The sequence below is a fragment of the Cotesia glomerata genome, linkage group LG10, assembly GCF_020080835.1.
Source record: "Cotesia glomerata isolate CgM1 linkage group LG10, MPM_Cglom_v2.3, whole genome shotgun sequence".
In the NCBI taxonomy this organism is placed as follows: domain Eukaryota; kingdom Metazoa; phylum Arthropoda; class Insecta; order Hymenoptera; family Braconidae; genus Cotesia; species Cotesia glomerata.
In genome coordinates this window covers 3,935,691-3,962,311 of record NC_058167.1, presented here as the reverse complement: position 1 = coordinate 3,962,311, position 26,621 = coordinate 3,935,691, and the positions used below count along the sequence as shown (strand labels likewise).

Sequence of the window (26,621 nt, the reverse complement as noted above, 5' to 3'; positions counted from 1 at the left end):
TAAAAAAAGAACTTGAGGTGTATAGGGACACCCGGATGGAACGAAGTTCCTTTAGATTAATTAGTGAAGGAATTGTAATAAAATCATCCATTGGAAACTTTACAGTTCAGAAAAAAACGAGTGAGCCTCACAGGCATAAGGTCACAATAGAAATGAAACTTTTTCATCGTTAAGTTGGTCTATATTATATGTATATTTATAATATAGCATCTCATGTTTTGAAAAACACAAGAAAATAATTTTATCAACTACCCGGTATTTGAGAAATAAAACACAAAAGTTTGAAAAATCCAAAAATGCATGCCTGATAACGCTAATTTATTAAAAAAATTGTGTGATTGATTAAAAAAAAATTAGGAATACGGTTGACCCTGAAGGCCATCCCTGCAACTTCCCGCCAATTCTATACCTAAACGCTTGAAATTGCACTTATGACGTTTTAGAGCTCTTCAAGCTCATAAATACAATTTGTATAATATTTTGAGCTCTCCGAGCTCAAAAAAATAGCTTTTGTATGCTTTTGAGCTCTTCGAGCTCAAAAGTTTGATAGAAGTTTGATAAAACACTATTTTTTTAATTTTCAAATCGCAATGACTTTTGAATGAATGAACCGATTTTCACGCGGTTGATGGCATTTGACGCAGTTTTTTAAGCTTTATAAAAAATGTTTGAGTTTATATTGACAGAGTGGAAAAATTCGGAGTAATTTCGAAAAAACGCTTTTTTCGGTTTTCTTTCGTCAAAGATAACTCACGAACGAATTAACCGATTTTGACCGGACTGGCGGCGATCGATGTGATTTTTTGATGTTAAGAGCTGATTAGTTTTTGAAATTGATCGGTAAAGCCGTTTAAAAGTTATTCCAAAAAAACCACTTTTGAAAAAATTTTTTTTTGTAGTTTTTTTGCGATTTCTCAAAATCTACCGGTCTAAATCGATCTATAGTGTATTGGAAATCTAAGTTTGGTCAAGCCCTTTCGAATGGCACCAACCGCGATAAAATCGGTCAAGCTGTTCAAAAGTTACGAGAGGTTTAAATACATCCACACACACACACACACACACACACACACACACACACACACACACACACACACACACACACACACACACACACACACACACACACACACACACACACACACACACACACAACACACACAACACACACACACCATCGCGGGAATAGTCAGGGAAGCTTCCTATGGACCTCGAAACGTCGAGATTCGATGAAAACTCTATTTTCGTAAAATAGGGTGAAAACAATAACTTCCCGATTTTTGAAAATCTTCGATTTTCTTAGCGGGAAGTTAAAAATGATAATTAAAGGAATTATTGATTTAAATTAAATAATCTGAAGCTCAATAACATAATAATAATAGTAATAATAATAATAAATATCATCATTACTATTATATTTATCATCAATTCAGTGTGACCATTAAAATTATTTTCAATATCATCTTTATTATTATTATTTTTTTTATTATTTAGTGTCATTATCATATTGATGTTAGTAAAGATCACAATTCGTAAACTTATAAATAATATTCGTATTATGTAAGGAATATCATCGTTTCAAACTTCGCTCAATTAACAAGTAGTGCCACCAGGGGTGAGTAAGATAATATATAAGGAGGTATTCCAATCCTGCAATGCATGATGGGAAATGTGTCAATCGGTCGCGCCACCACGAGTGTGTCAGACACACTAACCGGCAACTAAAGTATTTTCATGCTAACTCTCGCAATAATAATAAATTTTATGTAATAAATAATCATTATAATCCCTTTTGGCCGATACACGGCATCCCTATGAGAGAAGCTGTTGAGAATATACCTCAATTCGCCTACCTACGCGCCATCTCGTGGTCTTTTTATGTTAACTTACCTACCCTCTTCCCCGAGGGGGTCTACCTTATCACGTGATCACCTGTAAGCGCGGCAATTGCTGCGTCTCTCGTCATAGCGTTGAGTTTTCGCCTACAGAAAGTACACATATTTTTGTCACCGTCGTTCATTAAGCGAAAACAGTGATTTAAAGTCAAATTAAGTATCTAGATTCTTTGCGCAAATTAAAAGAATCAAGATGTATGATAATGAAGAAGACAAGGAGCCCGAAGCTCCTCCAGAAAAGAGAACACGTCAGGACGTCGAGTTTGAGGTTATGAAAACCAAGGTAAACTTAATCGCTAATCTTTTGCCTCAGTTACTGCCGCAGGTACAACAGCAAACAGAGGAGGTCGATCAGACGGAGTCGACACTCGAACTAGGAGAATGTCTGACCACCATCGACGAGAAAAAGGCCTCCCGTGCAGCGTCTGATGAACGTTTGAGCCAGTTAGAGACACTGCAGCATTTTGAGACCAGTGAATGGAAGGAGGTAAGATACTCAAGAGCACTCAAGGAGATGGTTGCCAGTCCAGGTTTCATAGAGCTCAAGGTCAACAACGAGCTGTGCTACCTCGACAAGGGTAAGGATCCTTTACTGTCCACAGACCGGGTGATGGCAGGATTGACTCATGTTCTGCTAAACCAGAAAGATGCCCTGAAGGACATTCTCACCCTGCTGATCGACTGGGTAATCGACAATCAAGCGACCCTCACCAAGGAGGAGCTCACCAAAGTCGTCACGGAGAACTTTGGCACAGGTTCAGTTATTTTTAATAATTTTGAGCAGGCTTTACAGGTTATCTGTGGAAAGAGAGCAGAGTCTATCGAGGCTAGGAGAGAACGTATCCTGGCAGAGATACCGATAAAGAACGTCCAAGTAGCGCTAAGAAAGATCCCACCAAGCGCAGAGTTCCTGTTTGCTAAGGAGGAGCTTACGTCACTCATAACTTCCCTAGGAGGAGCCCAGGCGTGGCTGAATCCTCCTCCCGGCTTGACACAGAAGAAGGCAGTCCAGAGGAAGGATTCCTCCCGCAGCAGTAGTACGAGCCTGACACGTCAGTCTACCTCTGGGTCAGGTTTTCAGTCCCTGGCAAGGCAGGGATTTCAGCCTAGAAACAACACAACCCCTCGTCAGTCAGGTAAGAAGTCCAACTATAGGGCCAAACGAGACTCCTCAGGAGTCAAAAAGACGGATTCCTTTCGTAAGAAATTCGATAGATGACTGTATGGACCCTCAAAGATGGTCCGGGGGCCAGCTCGTCAAATTTTTGGGCAAGTGGCAGGAGCTGGGAGCCCCCGAAGTAATATTAAAGATGATTGCAGGTTATCATATCCCCTTCGCAGACAGACCAAGTTTGAATCCTCAATGGCAGGCCTCCAGGTTCAAGACAGCTTATTCAGACGAAATGAAGGAACAAATCGAGCTACTCAAAGCCCAGGGCGTCCTGGAATCTCCCAGGGATCCAGGCCCAAGCTTCATTTCGCAAATTTTCCTCGTAAAAAAGACAGACGGGTCGTGGAGACCAATCTTCGACTTACGTCACCTCAACAGGTTCGTAAAGAAACTAGATTTCAGTCTAATCTCTCACTTACAAGTTCCAGACTTCCTGCAACCAGGAGACTGGATGGTCCGAATCGATATGTCCCAGGCATACTTTCATATCCTGGTGGCAGTATCGCACCGATGCTTCCTTCGCCTCATATTCGGCAAGGAATTGCTACAGATGACGTGCTTGCCCTTTGGCCTCTCATCTGCCCCCCATGCTTTCGTGAAGATAACGAATTGGATTGCGGAAATCCTTCGTTCACGAGGCATGAGGGTGATCGTCTACATAGACGACTTCCTGATAGCAAATCAGGACAGGGACCTCCTGGAGAAGCAGATCAGGATAGCTGTAGAGCTACTGATATCTTTGGGCTGGCAACTGAACTTCGACAAGAGCATACTAGAGCCCGTTCAGAATCTCGAGTTTCTCGGCATAGTGTGGAACACACGAGAGAACAAAATAAATCTCCCGGAGAAGAAGATACAAAAAATAAGATCTCTATGCCAGGAGATCAGACAGCAGGGGACCTGCTCATTAAAGCAGTCCCAACAACTGCTGGGTTGCCTGAACTTTGCTATCTTCGTCACGTTTCGGGGTCGTCTTCATTGTCGCCAACTCCAGAGACTGAGCAATCAGTTCAACCAAGGTCGTCCTCGCGAGCGCCTGACAATCAATCAGACGATAACGACAGAGCTGGAATGGTGGCAGGAAGCAGCAGCTCTGAGCTCACCACTGCACAAGGGGGCGGTCACGAACTTCCTGACCACCGATGCAGCAGACTCGGGCTGGGGAGCCCAACTAGACGGAATTCTGATGTCGGGATCGTGGTCGAGAGCCCAACAAGGCTGGCACTCGAACAAAAAAGAATTGTTTGCAGTGATACAAGCAGTAGAGAAGTACGCGCAGAAACTCCGGAATGCTCACATTCTGGTACAGTCGGACAACAGAACAGTAGTGGCATATATTCGGAAGGAGGGAGGAACCAGGTCCATCGAACTGCTCGACCTGACCTACCAACTCCTGGCTCTGGTGGACAGTCAAAACATTACGCTGTCGGCCTTCTATCTACCAGGTCGGTACAACGGCATCGCGGACCGCCTATCACGAAAAGCAAGTCTTCCAGAATGGCACTTGCGCTCAGCAGCAACAAGAAAAATTTTCAGGAGGTGGGGAGAACCCGAAATAGATCTCTTCGCTTCAAGAAGGTCAAGAGTAGTCGATACCTATGTCTCGATCGACTGCAGAGATCGGTACGCCTGTTATATAGACGCCTTCAGCCGCCCATGGGCGTACAAGCGAGCCTGGATATTCCCACCGCCCAACCTCATGCCCAGGGTCCTAGCTCACCTGAACTCATGTCAGGGAGAATTTCTCATTGTAGCTCCCAGCTGGGAGAAGACTTTCTGGAGGTCGGACCTGGCCAGTCGGAGTCTGGAGCCTCCCAGAACAATACCAGACCTGGAGTCGGTTCTGATAGACCTGGCGACCAACCAACCACCCCCAGAGGCGGACAGACTTACTCTACAAGTGTGGAGGATTGGGTGTGGGGAAACCAAGTGAGAAATTGGTCCCAGGAGGAGAGGAAACTGATTAAGGACAGCTGGAGAGAGTCAACTCTCGAGACGTACAAAGCTCCTATTCGCAGGTGGCTTGAGTGGTGCCGTGAAGCAGAGGTTAACCCAGGCGCTCCTGGGGGACATGATCTAGCAAGATTCCTCGCAAACCTGTGTGTAAAAGACAAGCTGGCAACTAGTACTATACTGGTACACAAGTCAGCTATAGCAACATTCTGCTCAGGCGGAGGCGTCACTAGCTTATCATCTGATTTTCTGGTCAGGCAGGTGTTGAAGGGAATCGCTGTTTCGAGGCCAAAGGTAGAGCATGCCCCAATATGGGATGCTCAGATCCTGTACGACTGGCTGTCTACGAGTCCTTCAGAACTCACTTTCTTCGAGGTTTCGAGACGAACGGCAGCATTACTTCTATTAGCTTCAGGTCGACGCATTCACGACCTGACTTTGCTGAAGATTTCTCTAGATCATTTAGAGAATCTCGGAGACGAGATCATCTTATGGCCAGCTTTTGGGTCAAAGACCGATCGGGCAGCCTTTCGTCAATTAGGCTGGAGGATCTCAAAGCACCAAAATATAAGGTTATGTCCGGTTACGTGGGTAAGAGCATTATTGAAGTTGTCTGAGAAGAGAAGACGAGGGACGCAGTTAGATGAACTATTCATCACCCTCGCTGGTCCTGTTAAAGCAGCCTCACGCACGGTAGTAGCGGGCTGGATTAAATCAGCACTTAGGGCAGCAGGAGTGGATGCTACTCCAGGGAGTGTCCGTTCAGCAGTAGCCTCCCGAGGTTGGCTAGACAATCTCCCTCTTCAGGAGATTCTCGAGCGGGGCAACTGGAGATGCTCCGAGACCTTCTGGAACCATTATTGCCGCCAAGTAGTTCCCAAGAAGAACAGCAATCCGGGCTTACTGTTCAAGAACTTTAGGGCTGTGAGTCTACAACCCAGCAAGCCGACTTAAAGTTACCAGGTGTTGTGGATTTTAGTATAAGCATGCAACAGAGTATTAAGATATTAAGATATTAACAGTACAATAATAAGGAGTACTCTCCCAAAGATACTCGAGTCAATTTCAGTCCTGTATTTTTTAGTTTTAGCAATAAAGAAAGAATGTACAAACGAAGGGCTCTTTACAATTGTATCCTAGAAAATAAACAATAATCATCTAAGCTTTTTTCAGCCTCACATAACATTGAGTGGATCACCAGTAGAAACCAAACACGTCTCTCATAGGGATGCCGTGTATCGGCCAAAAGGGATTATAATGCAAGTATTTTGAATTACAACAAAATACGTATTATGATCCCGAGCCGATACACGGCATCCCGGTGAAGTTCTTACTGATGAGAGCCGCTATGACGAGAGACGCAGCAATTGCCGCGCTTACAGGTGATCACGTGATAAGGTAGACCCCCCCGGGGAAGAGGGTAGGTAAGTTAACATAAAAAGACCACGAGATGGCGCGTAGGTAGGCGAATTGAGGTATATTCTCAACAGCTTCTCTCATAGGGATGCCGTGTATCGGCTTGGGATCATAATACGTATTTTGTTGTAATTCAAAATACTTGCATTGCATAAAAAAATTATTTTCACCCTCTAACAATAATAATAAATAATAATAATTAAATGTAAAACATTTAAATAGCTTTTTTATTGCATCCGTAAGTTCTACGGTTGAACCGGTTTTTCCTAAACGTAGTTTATAATTTACCTCTTACGTCGTTACGTTAAGCTCTATTGTGGTGCCTATATTCTTTGATAACTTTACATTTACCAAGTCCGGGTTCGAAACTCGGCAATTCTAAAATTTTTTTTTTTTTTTTTTTTTTTATACAATTATTCTATAGTTTTATAATAATTTTTACTATTCCAATAGATTCTCAGGTCTTATACTTAATGTATTATTATTATTTATTAATTATTAGTAAAAATAATTAGATTAGAGCTCGTCTAATAACAGGTAAGTAATTAGTATGAACACAGTCATTTTAATTTATTGAAATTTTTATCAAAATGTTATAATAAATATAATGAACAATATCGGGTTATATTAACAATAAAATTTTTCACAATTCAAATGCTACTGGTGGGAAATTTCGAATTCAACGTTACCCTTATGAGGTATCTGATTGTACTTATTAATTGCAAATTATTTCTTATCTTAATTAATTAATATTTTTATAGAAATTATAATGACAATTATTTATTCTTAAAAATATTTATTTATGTATGTGTATAGTCAAATGAAAAATTTTAATTTATTTGATAGATACAAGTAGCATAGAATTTCGCGATTGTCATTTGTTTAAAAATGTCAATTTGTTTTTTCTTAACGTTTTGTTGTTGAGAGTGTGTATTGAAGAGCTAAATTAAGTAAGTATGGATATTTATTTTTAATAAATCTGCATTTGGATAACTTTTTATTGTATGTAACAATCTCTAAACTAATATTTATTAACGCAGATCATGGGTGGATGTAGCTTTCCTGACTGTCATAACAGCAGTGAAAAGGGTTTTAAAATGCTGAGGTTTTCTCGTTCAGTTGAGATGAGAAGTAAATGGGCATCTGCTTGTAAAATTTCAAAACCCACACTGATAGAAGGATTTCTTAGTATTTAAGAAGATTTCTTTGTATTTAAGAAATCATTTCTTAAACATCATTTTTTAGTATTTAAAAAATATTTCTTAATATTTAAGAAATATTTCTTAAATACAAAGAAATATTTTTTAAATACTAAGAAATGATGTTTAAGAAATGATTTCTTAAATACAAAGAAATATTCTTAAATGTTAAGAAATCCTTCTACCAGTGCATTACTGAGAATTCTCGTTTGTGTGAGGTATTTACCACCATGATAAAAAAAGTAACTTGCCTGACGAAAAAAAATCTTGAACCAAAAAAGAAATCTATTTGGAAAAGAATAATTTTTCTGAGTGAAGAGAAAAAATTTTTAATTTAAGATAATACTCTTCGTTTCAGTACATTTTTCTAAATTCAAAAAATTTTTCCCATTTTTGTTAATATTACCCACGTTCGACAGCTTGTAGAGTACCAATCACTTGGTGGCCTGTTCTAGTAAAAGGTCTCACCACTGTTATTTTAGACCCACCACAGTTCGATAAAATGCACGTTGGACTGGCTAGAAAAATTTTTAGCTATGAAATGGGACATGCATTAATTCTAGCGGCGCAAACTGGTCTTCTTCCGCAAACAGCTATGACCACTGGGTGGTTTATTTTATTATGTAGTCAGTGGTATGAGTTCATGGTTTGTCGGCACAAAAGTAACTCACGGAACTTATGGCGCATCATTAGAACGAGTAGAGTTTCTGCAGAGCTTTATTGAGATTATCAGAGAACTACAAGTTAGCTCTGATAACCCTGTTGAAATAATCCCATAGATTCCAATAAAAAATAACTTTATTGGGGTCTAATGTGCTTTTGTCGCTGCAAATCCATATACAGATCTATACAAATTTTCAAAGCAAAAAAACGGAAAGTTTCATGGAATTTATATGTCTCAAGAATTTCTATCTGGATTTTAATGGAATTTGTATGCCTAGAGAATTTCTATCTGGATTTACCAAGATGTACTAGAGCAAGTGGGTTCTATTAGAAAATCCAATAACATAGCGTAATGATAAAAAGTGTTTTCTGGTGGAGTGTCCAGTTTTATGATAACTTTAGTTTAATATGTTTTTATCGGTAAATTAACTTTAAGAGTATCTTACGTCTACTTATATCAATCGGACTATTCCAAGTGGATTTTTATGCCAAGTCTATAGTTATACGACTGGATATACCTAGGTGAAGTTGTAGGCCTTTACAGGAATATTCCATACAGTAATACAGATAATTCTATTTATTTTTATCTGCAAATAACTATCAAAAGGACATCAGAGCTACATAAGAAATTATACCTAGGTGTAGTTGTGGACCTCTATATGAAAAACCAGTATTATATTACAATCACTTTTATGTATTTTCATTTTTAAAATACAATTAAGAATGTCTTATAACTAAATGGTATCAAATGGTTTATTCAGATTGGACTTTTATTTCAAGTCCAATGTTATGTATCTGGATATACTCAGATGTAGCTATAGGCCTGTATAGGAATATCCGATATAAAATTAAGAGTATTTTAATGTATTTTTATCTGTAAATAACAATTAGAACTTCCTTAAAGCTATATGAGATCGAATAGACTATCCATACCAAATTTTTATTTCAGGTTTAATGTTACATAGTTGGATACATCCAGGTGTAGCTGTGAGCCTCTACAAGAACATTCCATACAGTAATACAGATAATTCTATATATGTTTATCTGCAAATAACTATTGAAAGGACTTCAGAGCTATATAAGAAATGGATAAATTCTTTTTCTTTTAAGGCTAATTTCTCTTGAAGGACAGATTGGATAGGATTATCGCCGCTTTCCGTTTTTTTTTTCACGGTTATTTTTGATCATATCCACATCACTTTCTTCAGTGCCAGAAACTAGTTTCGAAACTGGAGGAAATTTGGTACGCTGACTATCTATAGTCTGTTGAAGTTTTTCTTCAGTTTCTGAAAAACAAGACAGGGACAAAAACTGATTAAAAACTATTTCTTCTTTAGAGTTTTCTTTAAAGAAACAAAAAATAATCAATAGATTATCTGATAATTTACATTTTGGCAGAAGACAAATTTTGGCAGAAGATAAATTTTCTCCGCTCAAAAATCGATAGAAGAAAAAAAATGTTATTGCAATCCCAAAAAAAAATTTAGAGAAAAATTAAACATACAACAGCTGATTTTTCTTTTAAAAGTTCATGCAAGTTTATTTCTGGCAAGGAATAAAAATCTTTAAACGATAAAAATAAAAGATTTCTGAAATTACTCCTTAATATTTTGTGAAAGTATTCAATCATTATAGTTATTTTTTTCTTCTCATCTATAAAAATTTTTCAAAAAGATAACTTAACCAGCAATGAGAATTACATTAAACAAATTTGATTACTATTTGGGCTAAACCGAATGTTCAATAAAAACTATAATATAAAAATTAATCTAATTTATGTCAATTGAAAAAGAATTTATACGAAAAGTTTAATAAATCCAAAAATGCACGACTCATAATGCTAATATCTTTGTAAAAAACAAGCATAGGAAAACAGATAAAAAGAAAATTTTCATAAATAGTTGTTTGATTATGTTTTTAATTATTTTAACTTTAAATATTTTGAGGTGACAGAAGTAATCTCCATTAAATTATTCATAAAATGTTTTAATTATTTTAATTTAGAAAAATCCCGAAAGTATAATTATTAAAATAGTTGTGAGACAAAGGCAAAAAAATTTTTGAAATGTAGAGCACAATCTCTGATGTTACGCATTGTGAGTCGTGCTATATCAATATTCATTTACAGAATTTTCAAAAGAATAGAATACCTTTTAATCCTGTAATTAGTAAGGGTTTTCACTTAAATTGTTAGGGAACATTTTAGCAGAAAGAAAGTATGAATTTTAATCACGCAAAAAGTCAAAATTTTTCATTTTCATAGTAAAAATTACAAATTATTATTATTTTAGACATATACGTAAATACAACCGGACTATAAAAATTGATTGTTTTTGCCTACATGAAATCATGCATACATGTTAATTTTTTAAATATTATAATTTTATTAAAGCATTGTTAATTACGCTAGCTACGGAATAATAATTTTATAATGAAACCTAATGGACTCTGATATTATAATCGATACATCAAATAAAATACTTTCCAATCCCAGAACTACTTCAGTTTTCTAATAGCAGTTTATTGAAAAAATACTATAGAAAATTAGGATCACATTCTTTAGCGCAAAAATGCAGCCAGGGTATGTTTGAATGGTAGAGTAACGGATTTAAAACTACTAGGTCATTTACGAAAATAAAACGTGATGTTGATAATAGATTATTATTGATTAATCATAAATCATAAATGTGTAATAATTGTGGAATAATTCTTCTAGGAAGTATCTTTGAATTTTTTATAGGAAAGCCTCTCAATATAGTAATATTTTTAAAACTTTGTTAATTATCATACACCAAAAACAAAGTGTAAATTTTTTAATAAAAGCTTATAGATTATAATATAGTAGTTGGTACTCCATACAGAATATCTTACGATTCCATAATCTGTTAAGGTTCCATACAAACGATTATTGAAAATATTTTATGCAAAAAAAAAAAAACAATAAAATTAGCAGCGCCAACAAGTAAGCTGTTCTTATTTTCTCAAAATAAAATTTACGAATTCAAATTTATTGGGACACTAACGCAAATAAAATAAATAATTAAAGTTAATTATTGTTAATAACGAAGTAATAAATAGATATTCTTGCTATAAAAAAATTTATATCTACAGGTTTTAGGAAGTCTAAATTTAATTATATTTTTTAAATTTTGTTAATTATCATTCGCCAGTAATAAAACAAATATTTTTTATTGAAACCTAATGGATTCTAATGTTATAAGTGGCATTCCGTACAAAAGATCTTAGAATTCCATAACAAATTTACGAATTTAATTCTACTGTATAAACTACGTCTAATTTTAAAACAATTGTTGATTAAAACGTTATTACTTCATCAACATCTAACTGTTTTACATGGTCTTGTTCAGTTATAATTAATAAAAAATCGCAACTCTCATTGTATTTTACATCTATGCTTCCGCCAAAAAAAGCATTGTAGAGCAAAGGGTTAAATATTCCGGTGACAAGTTAATTTACTTTCACCTAAATACACAATTATTGAAGCAAGATACTAACGTTATCGCAGAGAAAAAAAAATTTACTTTTGCGATGGTACAAGTTTTAAGGAGCAACAAACTAAAATGTTTCAAGATAAAACAATTTCGGTATACATAAAGAAATATTAATTGTGATCCCAAAAAAAAAGTACAGAAAAAAATTAAACTAATAACAGTTGATAAGTTGTTTGACTTCAAATTTAAGCTCTTTACAAATCTCATGGATGTTTATTTCTAACAAAAAAGATAAAAAATTTTGAACGATAAACTTAAATAAAGAATTTTCCATAAATTTCATAAATAGATAATTGGTGTTTCGAAAAATTTTGATCTATTAATTATAGACAGTCTGAGTAAAATTTAATTTAGGAAGTTTTAATTATTAATTATCATGAGTCAGTAAAAAAAGAAAAATTTTTTATTGGAACCTAATGGATTCTAATGTTGTAATTGGCGCTCCATACAGAATATCTTTCAATCACGTTCATGAACTACAAAGGGTTTTTATATTAATAATCAGACATATTCTTAAAAAAAAAATAGTGTACAATTTAAGAGTGTAAAAAATAGGAATTTTTCGATTCTTGAGGAGAAAAAAACATTTATTTTTTAGTTATTAAAGACACAAACGAAAATAAAAACCAATTTCATAAAAATTAATTAAAGTTGAATAAATGAATTTTTCAATATAAGACAATATATCAAAAAAAATTCTATCAACTTTTTACAGCCAGCCCCAGTACAATAATATTTTTTTTTTTTTTTTTTTATTTTGTTTATTTAAGGTCGCCTTGCAACTACAAGGTTATTGACGACCACTTATTTCGTTACATAAAAATATTATTCAACAAATATAGAGAGTAACAGAGCACATTTCGGTTTTTGTTTTGTATTTAAATTTCATTAATTATCTTGATTTCTTTGAGAAACTTTAACGTCTTGTAGCATCCTCTTGTTGAGTTGAGACAGTCCTTGATGGTGTTCGGTAGCTGGATTTTGTTCCTTATGGGGACGAGGCTTTGACATTCAAATAATATGTGCTTAACAGTGAGCTCCATATTACAGAAATTGCAGTTATTCTTTGGTTCTTTGCTCATTAAGTATGAGTGGGTTAGTTTCGTATGGCCTATACGTAATCTTGTGAGTGTGACTTGATCACGCCTGCAGAAGGTGTCAACTGGGTTAGGATCATAATGTGAGTCTCTGACTTCAGCTAATTTCGGGGCGTTTTTTCTTGCCCATTTCTCCCACTCTTCTTTCCACTGATCTCGGATTGAGTTTTTTATGTGCTTTTTGAATTCTGTAGCTGTGGTAGCGATTGAGTAGTTGATTGCTAGGTTGTCGATAGCCTCTTTTGCTACTTTGTCTGCCTCTTCGTTCCCTGGAATTCCTCGGTGACTAGGGATCCAGATTAGTTTAACTAGTCTGTTGTTGTCGTTAAGTGAGTGGATTTTTTCTTGGATATTCAGGATGATCGGGTTGGTGTTTATTATATTTGATATTGCTGAAAGACAACTCCTTGAGTCGGTGAAAATTGCTATATGTCCCAGGTCAGGCTTGTCGATGGCAATGGATAATGCTTGTGAGATTGCTGTAGCTTCGCAGGTGAAGATTGAATTAAAATTTTGTAGACGGAAGTCCAACTTGGTATTTGAGAATACCACTGCGCAGCTAGTTCGCTCTTTTTTAACCGATCCGTCTGTATAAAAACATGTGTAGTTTGTATATTTCTCCATAACAGCCTGGAAGTAGCTACGATACGTTTGGTCTGGTGTAGTATTTTTTTGTCTCTCTGCTAGTTCAAGATCTATGTGTGCGTTTGGAGACTTCCATGGTGGAGAGATACCTTGTCTTCTAGGGAGGAAACTGGGGACTATTATGTTAAGTTTATCTAGCTCGTCTGAGTATCTGACTCTTGGGGGTTTAAGAGACTTGCTTTTGAGTCTATATTCGAGATCTGTTACTGGATTCTTTTTTGTGTAATCGAAGGCTGGGTCGCCTGTTTGTGCTTGGGCTCTGTTCATAAAATTTAATAAGATTTCTTTTCTTCTTAGGTATAGTGGCATTTCTTCTGCTTCCGCTAGGGTGCTGTTGATCGGACTGGTTCTAAAAGCCCCGATGCTCAGTCTAAGTGCTAAATTATGGATGCTATTCAATTCATTTAATCGGTGGCCTGCTGCTGTGTCGTAGAGACTTGATCCATAGTCCATTTTTGATCTAATTGTTGCTCGGTAAGTTAATAGCATTGAGTACTTGTCCGCTCCCCACTTTGTTGAGGATATTACCTTGAGTAAATTAATCCTCTTCCTGCATTCACCGATTAATTTTTTTAAGTGGATCTTCCAAGTTAATCTTTCATCAATATGTAGTCCTAATAGTTTGATCTGGTCAACTTGTCTGATTGCGTAGTTGTCTAGATGTAGAGAGATGTTTTTGTTTTTTCTTCCTCTGCAAAAAATTATGACTTCAGATTTTGACTTTGAAAATTTAAAACCACTTTCATCTGACCATTTCTGGAGAGAATCTAAGGTTTTTTGCACTAAGTGTGATGTATGATTTAAGTTTTTGCCTCTGCAGTGTACGATGAGGTCATCTGCAAAAAGATTTCCTTTCACAGGACTTGAGATGTGATCAATTACATCATTAATGTCTATTAAAAAGAGAATGACACTTAATACTGCTCCCTGTGGGAATCCATTTTCGACTATTCTACTTTCAGATAGAGTATGATCCACTCTCACCTGAATTCTCCTGTCTGTTAGGAAGTTTTTAATATAAGCCAGCATATTTCCTCTTATGTTCTTTTTTTCCAATATGCGCAGGATTCGGTGAGCCCAAGCCATCTCGTACGCCTTCTCAATGTCCAGGGAAGCTGCTAGTAAAAATTGGTTATCTATGAATGCGTCACATATTTGAGTGACGAAGTTGGCCAGGTGATCTTGAGTCGAGCGAAACTGTCGAAAACCATATTGTTGTGGAGAAATGATATTGTTGGCTTCTGCATACCATTTTAGTCTTTTGGAAAGTATTTTTTCCATGAGTTTACTTATATTACAGGTTAAGGCGATGGGCCTATAGCTCTTGCAGTTACTTGGGATTTTATTTGGTTTTAAGATTGGCACTATTATAGCTTCTTTCCACTTTTGAGGAAACTGCTGTTTTATCCAGATTAAGTTGAATAAGTCGAGTAGGTAGCAGAGACCTCTAACTGGAAGGTTTTTGATTAGGATATTCGGTATTTGATCAGGGCCTGGGCTGGAGTTGCGCAGCTTTGCTAGTTCCCTTGTTAGTTCGTGCATCGACAGTTCTCCATTAAAGGTTTGGCTGTTATCTTGAGTGTCAAAGAGTGAGTTGATTTCTTCATTTTTCCTGAGGTCTAAAAATTTTTCATCATAATTGGAGGAGCTCGAGTTGGCTGCGAAAGAGGCTGCCAGCATGTCTGCTGTCTCTATTGGATTCGCTGTATGATTCCCGTCTTCTTTTTCTAAAACTATAGTACTCAATGCTTTTTTCTTATTTGTGTTTAGGCAGTGTATTTTATTCCAAACCTCTGTAACAGGGGTTTGGTTGTTAATGGATGATACAAACTCTCTCCATGAGCTTCGTCGACTTTCTTTTAGAGTTCTTCTAGCTATGGCTCTCTTTTTCATGAATTCTATTCTGAGTTGGGCGCTCTGGTCAGAGTGAGCGTTCTTCTTGTACATCCGAAAGGCTTTTTTTTGTTCCAACACTGCTTTTTTACAATCTTCGTTCCACCAATATACTTGTTTCTTTTTTCGTTTGCCGTTAGTTTTTGGAATCGACAAGTTTGCTGCTTCTAGGATTAGAGATGAAAATTCAGCGGTTATTTCATCAACTGGGATTTCACCTCTGAGATTGATTTCCGGAAGTTTTTGGAGTAATTCATCTACTTTGGATTGGTAGGAGGGCCAATCTGCTTTACTATAGATAAACTTTTCAACGAGTACTGGAGAGGGACAGTCATCTGGAGATAGAAGCATGGTGACTATGGGAAAATGATCGCTATCATAAGTGTCTTCGAGCGCAACCCATCTGACGGCTGGAGCAATGATTTTGTCAACTATTGTTAGGTCTATGGAGCTAGTTCGTCCGCTTCGCGTACAGAAGTGGGTTGGTTGTCCAGTATTGCATAGTATTAAGTCTTCGTTACTGTCTAACCAGTTTGCTATTAGGTTACCTCTGGGGTCTTGACGGTCCGATCCCCAGTACTCGTGGTGGCTGTTAAAGTCACCGAGGAGGATAAAAGGTATAGGAAGCTGATTGATGATTCTTGTTAATTCTTCTGTCTCTAATGTTTTGCTGTTAGGTATGTAGATATTGCAGAGAGAAATGTTTATAGGGTATTTTAATCTGACTGCTACTGCTTCTAGATTAGTTGTAAGCTGTATTTCTTCCGGGATTGCATGGGACTTGACAAAAATGGCGACGCCACCACTCGCTCTATTAGCTTCTACTCTGTTTTTGAAGTATTTTAAATAACCGTTTAAGTTAGCACAGTGATCTTTGTTGAAGTTAGTTTCTTGCAGACAAAGGCATAAAGGACTTTGCTGTTAAATGAGAATTTTTAATTGTTCTATCTTGTTATAAAATCCGTTTAGATTCCACTGGATTATATTCATTTGAGAATTGTTTATTGAATGAGTGTTTGTAGCTTTTTGATAAAACGCGTACATTGGTTTTTGAGAGATTTGGTCATGAAAGGTTTGATTTCTTCACACATCATTAATATTCCTACTACATTGTCTGAATATTGCTTAACTGTATCTTTTATCGCTTCCTTACCTTTAGTGCTTTCGATCAAGTGTCTCAGCTGATCAGCGCTGAGAACGTGATTAGCTGGTGGGACTTGAGCTTCGACTTTTTCCTTGACATTATTCCACGCTGCATTGTAGAATTCTTGTTTCTCTGCCAGCTTTCTTTTTTTTGCTATACTTTTTTTAGGTAATTGAGTGTTCGTTATGTCGATTTTTGAAGGACTGTCAGACTCTTCTGACGCGATTGATTCGGAGTAATCTTCTGGTTCTGTTTCCATATCCAACTCTTTTTCCAAGACGTCCAACGATGAGATTGTTGAAGTTGTTGGAGGGTGGGCTCTTTTTGGGAACTCTGGATCGTTTACCGTAGGAACGACGAAAAGATCTTGTAAATTTATTTTCATTTGAGTTGGGTCAATTGTTACATCTGAGGTGGTGGGTAATTCTTGAGTTTCATTGTGAGTTTGGTCTTCTATCAAGGATTCTAGATTAGTTTGTAGTTGAGATTGAATATTGGTAGTGTGGAGTGAAGTTGCCCCAACACTCTCAGTATTCTGATGGGTATCTCGTGTGTTTATGGGACAATTTTTAGCCAAATGTCCCAGTTCTTTACACAGGAAGCATTTTAATGAGTCGCAAGTAGGGTAAATCCAGTAGTTTATATCCTCGAAGTTCAGTTGAAACTTTTCCGGTAGTTTTTTCTCGTCGGTTGGAGATACGAAGACCTGTCTTCGAAAACTCAAGACGTGCGCGTACTTAGGATTAGCAGTACCTGATCGAAGATAGGTTATTGGAGACATAGGCTCCACTCCCATTTTCCTGAGTTCTTGTTCTACGGTGTAGTGCGGTATAGTTGGACATACATTGGAGAGAACAATTCTTTTATTTTTGACCACAAGAGATCTAATTGGTAGTTCTCGATTGTTAATTGTTAACTTGCATTTTCTTTCCACAAGATCTTCTACTAGTTGAGAAGACTCCAGATACATACAAATTCGGTTCTGAGCAATCCGGGAGATGAACCGGATGGCTGTAGGTGGGACGAGAGAAGACAAGGCATCTAGGTATACTTCAATATTCACATTTTCAAGTGATTCAATAATAATTGCTTGGTCTCTTTTTGGAAAACTGTCTTTCGATGTTACATTAGCGTAGTTTACATTTCTTGAACTGGTGTGTCTTTGGGACTGTTGGATCTGTTGTGAGCTCATTGTGATGTTGTTTACGTTGAGGTTAGGGCTATTCATGGTGGCTTTTGGAGTGCCTCCTGAGCGAGGACTCGTTGTGTTTATATTTACTTATTAAACACCAATCTTATGTTCACTTGTAAATACAGTACTAATTTGATTAAGCTGATTTGTCAGTTTTTTTTAACACGTAATACGTTTGTATGCTCTCAGACCATCCGATTGCTACAAGCGCCCTCTGGTTACTGACAATAATATTATTTAAGCTTTGTTAACAATTAATTAATATCCACACGCCACACACAAAAAACGAATTTCTTGCGCCAAGAAAATTTTAAGGAAAACGAAAATTATTTTGGAGCAAGAAAAAATTTTCTTGACTCAAGAAAATTTTCTTGGCCAAAGAAACTTTGACTTCATTCAAGAAATTTTCAACTTTCCTCAATATTTTCTTGAGCCAAGAAAATTTACTCTCCAGTCAAGAATTTTTTTTTTCAGTGCAGTAACACAATGAAAGTTTTTATTGTAACCTATCGGATTCTAATGTTGTAATTGGCACTCCATGCAAAATACTATAGAATCCCATAATCTACTAAGGTTTTAATATCGATTGTTGGAAATATTTTGCTAAAAAATTAAGAAATTTTGATTTGAAAAACACCAAGATAAAAGTAGATTTCAGTTTTTCAATAAAAGAAATTAGTAATTTTCTTTCACAAGGATTTCATCACAAGGCAAACACAATGGATTTATGAAATTAATTTTGATCTTGTCAACAAAGAAAGTGGGATTTTATATTATAATTATAATTGTACTTACAGTTTTCTTTACGTCGTTCTGACAAATAAAATTTTTTTACGTCTCCTTCTGCTGTTACCACGGAATTTATTTTTTGAAACAAAATTTGACACACAATCACTGACTTCTTACAAAAGCTCTTATACGCACAACTCTTAGAGAACAACTGACTAACAGTCCAGGGCCTGGACTCTGGACTCCAGGCTAAGCCAGATCGTGAATAGAGTAACCCCCTTCCTCACTACCACGTGGCTGCAGTGCTTTCGTTTTGGCGGGTAAATATATTTTTTACACATATGACTTTTTCTCTTTTCTTCTCGAGCGTTTACTTGCAATTTACTCACTAGATACCCAGTCAGCATCCAAGTCAGAAAGATTTCAGTATGAAGTCTTTTAAAAAACTTCTTATAGAAGTCCTAATGTGACGTCTTAAGGAGCTCTTTTTTACGAGGTCAGAACTAAGAGCTCTTAATGAACTCATAAGTTTGGAGTCAATTTTCTGACATCTAACTGAGTCCCTTTTTTGGACTTCTTTTTGAGTTGCGTATAATGAGCTTATAGACATTATAAACAAAAACACAAATTTCTTTTTAATATAAAGCTGTCAAAATCTTATTCATTTTTCATTTATTACTTTCCTGATTGAGAAATTAAATTGAAAATGATTAAAAATAATTCGAATTAAATGATTTAAAACAATTTGAATAGATTAATATATAGATATACACTTGGCATAGGTTAACTCATTTCTCTTAATCCAGGTTAATTAAATTTTTCAAAAATTTTAAATTATATTATGAAGTAATAGGTAATAATGTTAAAATCTGGTTCGTAATCAAACTAATTTAGATAAAATAATAAAATTTGATTCTAATCTGAAAAAATTATGTGAACTTTCTACATTTAAGGAGTACTTAGTAGACTTTTGAATATTTTTTAGTATATAAATATTCGTAAAAGTTACTTTTTCTCTATCGATACACAGTATCAAATAGAATAAATAATATAGACAATGATCGCAACATTTCATCACTATATAAACTTAGCTTATAAGAATAATGAGATGTGTAACGACATATCGTTTGAACAGCGTAGGGGGCTAGGTATCGATCTAGCACGCGCGCGACTCGGGTTCGAATCTTAGTTACGGCAATTGCGATTTTCACTGTCTCTCTTTAAACCGACAATATTAGGTCAAACTAAAATAACGAACATTTGAAATCAGCATCGGTGCTTCATGAAACTCTGAATTATTTTTCATAATTTACTTTTATTATTATTATTATTAATATTATTTTTGTTGTGTTCTTATTATTGTTATCATTATAATAGCGTATAGAGATAAAAAATCATTCATCTGTGCGAGTTCAGAAAAAAGAGCTCTTTAAGAGCTCGTTTTGATGAGTTCTTAAAGTCTACAATAAGCGGCGCATTCGACCTCTTCAGAAGGTCTTAAAGACGTCTTTTAGACGTAGACTCTGACGTCCAAATCAGAAATCTGAGCTCATTCGGAATAACTTAATACGTCATTTTGCTATCTGGGTAACAATACTAAAGTTAGCCAACGTTCTTAATTTTTATTTTTTTTTTTCACTTATTAAATTGGAACCGAAAAATATTTTTTAAAAATTGCACTTAAAGTTATTCAAGTTTTTTACAAATGAAATTTTTTTTTCTTATTTTTTTGTAATAATTTTTTCAATAAAAAAAAAATATAAAAATTTGAGATGTCGGCTAACTTAATTTCATCGCTAGATACTACAGTATCTAAATGTAAATTATCAAATGTTTATTGAAATCGTTTTTTGTTTCTTAAAAAAAAGTCTAAGCAAAAAATAGTTTTCAATCAATTTTTGTCATTGACTTATTTTTCAGAAACTGAAGAAAAATTTCTCAAAACGATTGACAGCCAGCGCGCCAGAGTAATTTATTCAGATATAGAACATTAGTCTTGAAATAAAAATCCAATCTAGATAGTCCACTTAGTATCACATATTTGTTAAACACTCTTGATTGTAATTTGCAAATAAAAATATATAAAAGGAATCTTGATGTAAGACTGGATATTTGTATAGAGGCACATATAATAGCTAAGCCTGGGTATATCCATTTACATAACATTAGACCTGACATAAAAATCCAATTTGTATAGTCCATTATATTTCATAGAGGTTTGAGGTAATTTTAATAATTATTTACAGACATAAATACATTGAATTATTTCAATTATAAAGTTGAATATACCTATAAAAGCCCACATCTACACCTATGGATATCCTCATGAATTTCATGAGACGGGATAAAAATTAAATATGGATAATCATCAATATTACATAATTCTGAGGCACTCTTAAACGTAATTTATAAATAAAAACATCAAAATTATTTCTATTTTAAAACTGGATTCTCCAATAAAAACTAACTTCTGCTGTAGAATTTCACTATGGATATTCTGCTTGAATCTATTAAATTTTAAAGTATTTTCCAATAGTTACTTACAAATAAAAATCTTTAAAATAACTTAGTATAGAGCTGGAAAATCCAATAAAAATGTTGTTTTTTGATGTGTTTTTGTCGCTGCAATTCCTAAGGTATTCCAGTGGATACATTATTTGATTATGTTCGTAACTGCTCATAAAATAACATAGACCAAAATGTCGTGTTATTGGTGTTGGCAGATAAATTATTTATTTCCAGTTTATATGGAATTACTTAAAAATTCTGATATTTTCAGAGTGGCTATTACATGTAGAATACATAATTTTTTCCGATTGAGGAATTGTCATTAAAAATCATTAAAAAAATTTTCTGTTTCGCATTCGGAAATCCAGATAGGTTTTTATGTCCATATAGACTTACGAAAAGAACAGATACAAACCTAAGTGTAAGGTACAGATAAGATCCATACAAATACAAATAACATTATAATCCGATTAATTCTAATAAAGAAACTCCGCTATGATGGACTTACATATAGATTCCAATAGATTCCAAATCTCAATCTATCTGGAAATTTTTTACTCCAGATAGATTACATATAAGCTATTACAGATTCTATTGTTCTGTATGGGACTGTATTGGATGTTTTCAACAGGGAATAGATGGAAACCGATACAACGGGGCATCATTCTGGCTACTACTACTGCGTTAAAATTACGAGAAGATCTACCCGACTAGAATTTTAGTGAGGCATGCCGAAAAATTAGTTCGGGGCGAAGTTGGCTTTCCGAACTTAGGCTAGCCCAATTCGGATCTTATTTGTTTTAAATTAGGCAAGCCGAACATTGGTATGCCAAAAGAATTCCACATTCGATGTAATCTCGTAATAGTTTGGCATTGCCTAAGTTTGGCATATTATGGATTGCCTAATTAGTACGAAATAACGGTAACCAAAGGTTTACCGAAGTTTGGTTCACCAAGCTCGGGCTCACTTAGGCAAACCTGTGGCAATACCTAAGTTCGGCATGTCATGGATTGCCTAATTAGTACGAAATAATGGTAACTAAAGGCTTACCGAAGTTTGGTTCACCAAGCTCGGGCTTACTTAGGTAAACCTGTGGCAATACCTAAGTTCGGCATGTCATGGGCTGCCAAACTGTTATGAAATAACGGTAACCAAAGGTTTACCGAAACTTGGCATACCACGATCGAGCTTCTTTAGGCAAAACTGTGGAAATGCTTAAGTTCGGTATGTCATGGATTGCCAAACTGTTATGAAATAACGGCAACCAAAGAGGCTTACCAAAGTTCGATTCACCAAGCTCGGGCCCATTTAGGCAAACCTGTGGCAATGCCTAAGTTCGGTACGCCATAAATTGCCAAATTGATACGAGATAACGGTAACCAAAAGCTTACCGAACAGTAACTAAAGGTATTCTGAAGCTTGCTCTATCAAAATGAAACTTGACTAGGTAAGTCTGTGGCAAGTCCTCACTTAGGTATAATATCGGAATTCCTAACTCGACCGTTGCAACGGTAACCGAATGTTTGCCGAAGTGTCGGGCTTATAAGTATCTTGAGGCAAGAGGTCGCTCATCATCGGCGTAGTGTCGCGGTATGGTATAGGGCTCTCGTGCGTCAGGTACAGTGTTCGAGTCTCGCGTTCAACATGTAAAATTTTTAATAATTAATAATTATTCTTAAGGCGAGTGTGAGGTAAATTTAAGTGTTGTGTGTGACTAATGTATCTAACTCCATCATCTCCTTCCCCCTTGACCCATAAAATTGACCAATCAAAAAAAACTTCTTCATAGTAAAAAAAACCCTAAAAAGCGAAAAAAATGACCGAAAATATAAAAAAAATAATACTAAATAAAAAAAAAAAAAATTTTTTTATTTACTTAATATTTAAAAAATTTTATCCTAAAGTCGATATTTATATTTAAAATTTAAAAAGTAAATTAAAAAAAAATAAGCATTCATTATTATTAATTTTTGCTTTATAATAACAATAGCTAAAAACAAAAAAAGGATTCAATTTGGATTCTTCCGTGCGAATTTAGTTTCTGAATTGCTGCCTAGTTAGGTAGCCAAATTCGGATCGAATGAGGCTTGGATAGTCACCAGCAAGTGTGGTTTCCAAACCACCGCCTAAGTTGGAAGCCAAGTTAGGCCCAAACTCGCGACTGCGTTACTTCCGGGACGTGGGCCAACTTTGCCTTCCTGATTCGGCGCGAACTTGGAATTCGGCATGCCTAATTCGAAACGAACCACCGCCGAACTTAAATTTCTGGTCGGGTAGTTCTGACAAAAAAATTGGAGTACCTTTTTATGGGGCGTCAGACTTCTAGTTCTGTAGAAAATTTATTTTCTCAGGTTCGAGCTGGTGGTGATATTCACCCTAAACTTCGCCAATTACGCTACCGAATGCGCTTGATTGCAGTGGCTCAGTATTTACGTGTCCCTGCGTCTGCATCATATGAAGACGATGATGAGCCGTACTACATTGAATTTCTCAAGCAAAAAAAAACTGAACTCCAAACTACTAATGATGATTCACAAAATTTCGTTGAAATTCCGATAAATTGTAAATTATCCGAAATACAAAACTATGGGCTTTATTACCTTTGTGGTTGGGCAGTGTTTGCTTGTGCGAACGGTTGTAATGATTGTGAGGCAGCAATAATCTCTTCAGTTCCTTTGCCTAACGCGAGTACGGCTTGGACGGATGCAATAAATCGAGGAAACTTGAAACATCCGACAGAGGCAGTATATACACTTTTGAAGACTGCGGAAGAAGTTTTTGCTACTTACAGAAAATCTCTTCTCCATTTGCAATCTGTGCATGAAAAAGTAATGAAGAGTGTCCTGGAAACTGCCGATCAATCATTAGTCTTCCCAAAATGTCATGGTATTCGCGACAAAATACTCGGAAAATTTATCTCATTGCGACTCCATGTTCTCGCAAAAGATATTACAGTGCAACCTGATAATCCCAATGTTGCAGTCTTCAGCTCTAAGAGCGCATATATGCGCACGTCAACAAAAACCGTCCGTAAATAAATTAATTATACTACATTATTTATTCTTCTTTCTCAATAAAATTGAGGCTTTCAATTTTTAAAAGTTACTTGCTGGGTGACAATATTTTATACATATATTAGTCCTTGGAATAAATATATTTTATCTATATATACTTTCCATCATATTTTCTATTGTAATACGTTGAATTTGTTGATTTGATCAATAATAATTTCATATATTTTACACAATAAACTTAAAAAAAAGTACTTGTTTCAATAAATTAAAATGACTGTATACATACTAATTACTTACCTGTTATTAGACGAGCTCTAATCTAATTATTTTTACTAATAATTAATAAATAATAATAATACATTCAGTATAAGACCTGAGAATCTATTGGAACAATAAAAATTATAATAAAACTATAGAATAATTGTAAAAAAAAAAAAAAAAAGAAAAAAAAATTAGAATTGCCGAGTTTCGAACCCGGACTTGGTAAATGAAAAGTTATCAAAAAGTGTAGGCGCCACAATAGAGCGTACTGTAATGATGTGAGACGTAAATGATAAACTGCGTTTAGGAAAAACCGGTTTAACCGGAAAATTTACGGATGCAATAAAAAAAGTTATTTAAAGGTTTTTATTTAATTATGATTATTTATTATTATTGTTAGGGGGTGAAAATAATTTTTTTATGCAATGATTATTTATTAAATAAAATTTATTATTATTGCGAGAGTTAGCATGAAAATACTTTAGTTGCCGGTTAGTGTGTCTGACACACTCGTGGTGGCGCGACCGCTTGACACATTTCCCATCATGCATGGCAGGATTGGAATACCTTCTTATATATTATCTTAGGGGTGAGCAGTTACGCGTAACGAGCAGTTTCCTACGTATTTTACGTAAACTACGTAAAATACTTAAATTCCGGTATTATACGTCGATTCGTATTCCACCTGGTGGTTATCATTGGAGATTGTACATTTTTAAAATTCTAACCGTCTTTCAACAGTTTTCGCAATAACTAATCTAAACTTTTAATTTTATCTCAAAATGGGTGCATTAAAAAAAAAAATTTATCAATCATTTTTAAAGAAAATGATTTTGTGATTGAAAAGTTAAATGGTAAAAATATTGCTCAATGTTTAAAGTGCAATTATAAGTTAAAAAATACTGCACAAATTCGATTACAAAGTCATCGGTAAATAGTTATTCAATAAATATTTATATTTTCATTGAATTAAAAAAAAATTTTTTAGTCATTTTTCGATAATTAATTTTGTATTTTCTTCACTTATTTCAGAAATAGATGTGCTGCCAAAACTACTGATCCCTCGGGAAAAACTAAGGTATATTGCAAAGCGATAATTACACTGAGAAAAAAAAATACTTTTATTAAGAAAATTTTCTTGATACAAGAATTCATGTTCTTGAAAATTTTCGAGAATATATATTCTTAGCTCAAGAACTTGTTACATTGATTGAAATAATTTTTACTTAATTTAAATAAACCTATTTTCTTGTTTATCTATTATCCAAAGATAAATATTGATGCTCTTCTCTTCAGAAATTAGTAATTAAAAATAATAGAATATTTGATCTCATCGAATTTCTTGAACCAAGAAATTGTTAATTGAGTAAAAGTATTTTTTTTCTCAGTGAATATTTTCAAAAAAACAAATTTTTTTTTATTTTGAATAAATTTTTCTTTACATTTATATAGGTGCTAAGTAGATCCTCTGAAGAAAGGTCAGCTAATATTTCATTTGATAATCAATCTAAAGCGACTTCAAGCATTTCATCAAATAGTAGGAGTGATTTATCAACTACCCGGGAAAAAATGATCAGATCTGATCAGACATGAACAGGCATGAGTCTTCAGGTCTGATCAGGTATGAAAAATGACCGGGTCTGATCAGACCTGGCCAGGCATGTTCAGGTCTGATCAGATCTGTTCATGTCTGACTCGATCAGGTCCATAAAAAAAAAAAAAATCGGTGCCGACGGGGATTCGAACCGTACACCTCGCGCTCTTCAGACTGACACTTTACCTCTTGACCAAATGATTCATCTTAACTTGAGAGTATCTTTCGAGCTAGTTCAAGTAATTCAAATTTTATACATGATTTATCCTTATAGTTAACGGAGTTCTATACCTAATTTATTAATTATTAATAATTAATCATATATTACAGTGATTTATTCGGAACGGCTACGTATTTTTTTTCGCTCCATTAACATATGGTTCTACACTGAGAGAAAATTTTATTCAATAGTAATAAAACAGTTTATTTGGACTTGAAAAAAAATTTAGTTAATATTAATAAAATTATATTTCATATAAATAAAATTATATTAGTATTTAATAAAATTTCATAAGTATTTAATAAAATTTTCTTAAATACTAATATGTGTTTATTAAAATAACCACGAACGACGCTTTCGTTTGCTGTCATTAATACGAATATTAAGTCATGAAAAGAAATAATCTCAAAAAAAAAAAAAATTAATATTCATCAATTAATTATAATATATTCAAATATATTTTCACAGTAAAGTCTTTTAATAAATAGTATTAAGATTTTTTAACAAGACATCC

At 34.9% G+C, this 26,621-nt stretch overlaps 1 protein-coding gene and 1 long non-coding RNA gene across 2 annotated transcripts; one reads left to right on the top strand and one right to left on the bottom strand.

The window, feature by feature from the left end:
- Nucleotides 1–12,687: 12,687 nt before the first annotated feature.
- Nucleotides 12,688–17,816, bottom strand: LOC123273332. Its single transcript, XM_044740736.1, has 3 exons — nucleotides 16,554–17,816; nucleotides 14,303–16,362; nucleotides 12,688–14,101 (listed from the first exon to the last, which is right to left on the bottom strand). The coding sequence occupies exons 1-3, from the start codon at nucleotides 17,814–17,816 to the stop codon at nucleotides 12,688–12,690; spliced, it is 4,737 nt and encodes a 1,578-aa protein (XP_044596671.1).
- A 7,276-nt stretch (nucleotides 17,817–25,092) lies between these two features.
- LOC123272732 lies at nucleotides 25,093–25,838 on the top strand. The gene is made up of 3 exons (XR_006511140.1): nucleotides 25,093–25,223; nucleotides 25,326–25,371; nucleotides 25,746–25,838. It is a non-coding gene; the product is annotated as an uncharacterized LOC123272732 (long non-coding RNA).
- The last annotated feature ends 783 nt before the right edge of the window (nucleotides 25,839–26,621 follow it).

What these genes read in the sequence shown, in the direction of transcription:
- LOC123273332 (XM_044740736.1), bottom strand. Translation starts at nt 17,816, where the DNA reads ATGAATAGCCCTAACCTCAACGTAAACAACATCACAATGAGCTCACAA. An exon ending in TTAAGCAATATTCAGACAAT is followed by an intron (nt 16,363 to 16,553) that starts GTAGTAGGAATA and finishes CTCATTTAACAG; the next exon opens with CAAAGTCCTTTATGCCTTTG. An exon ending in TTAGATTCTCTCCAGAAATG is followed by an intron (nt 14,102 to 14,302) that starts GTCAGATGAAAG and finishes CGGTGAATGCAG; the next exon opens with GAAGAGGATTAATTTACTCA.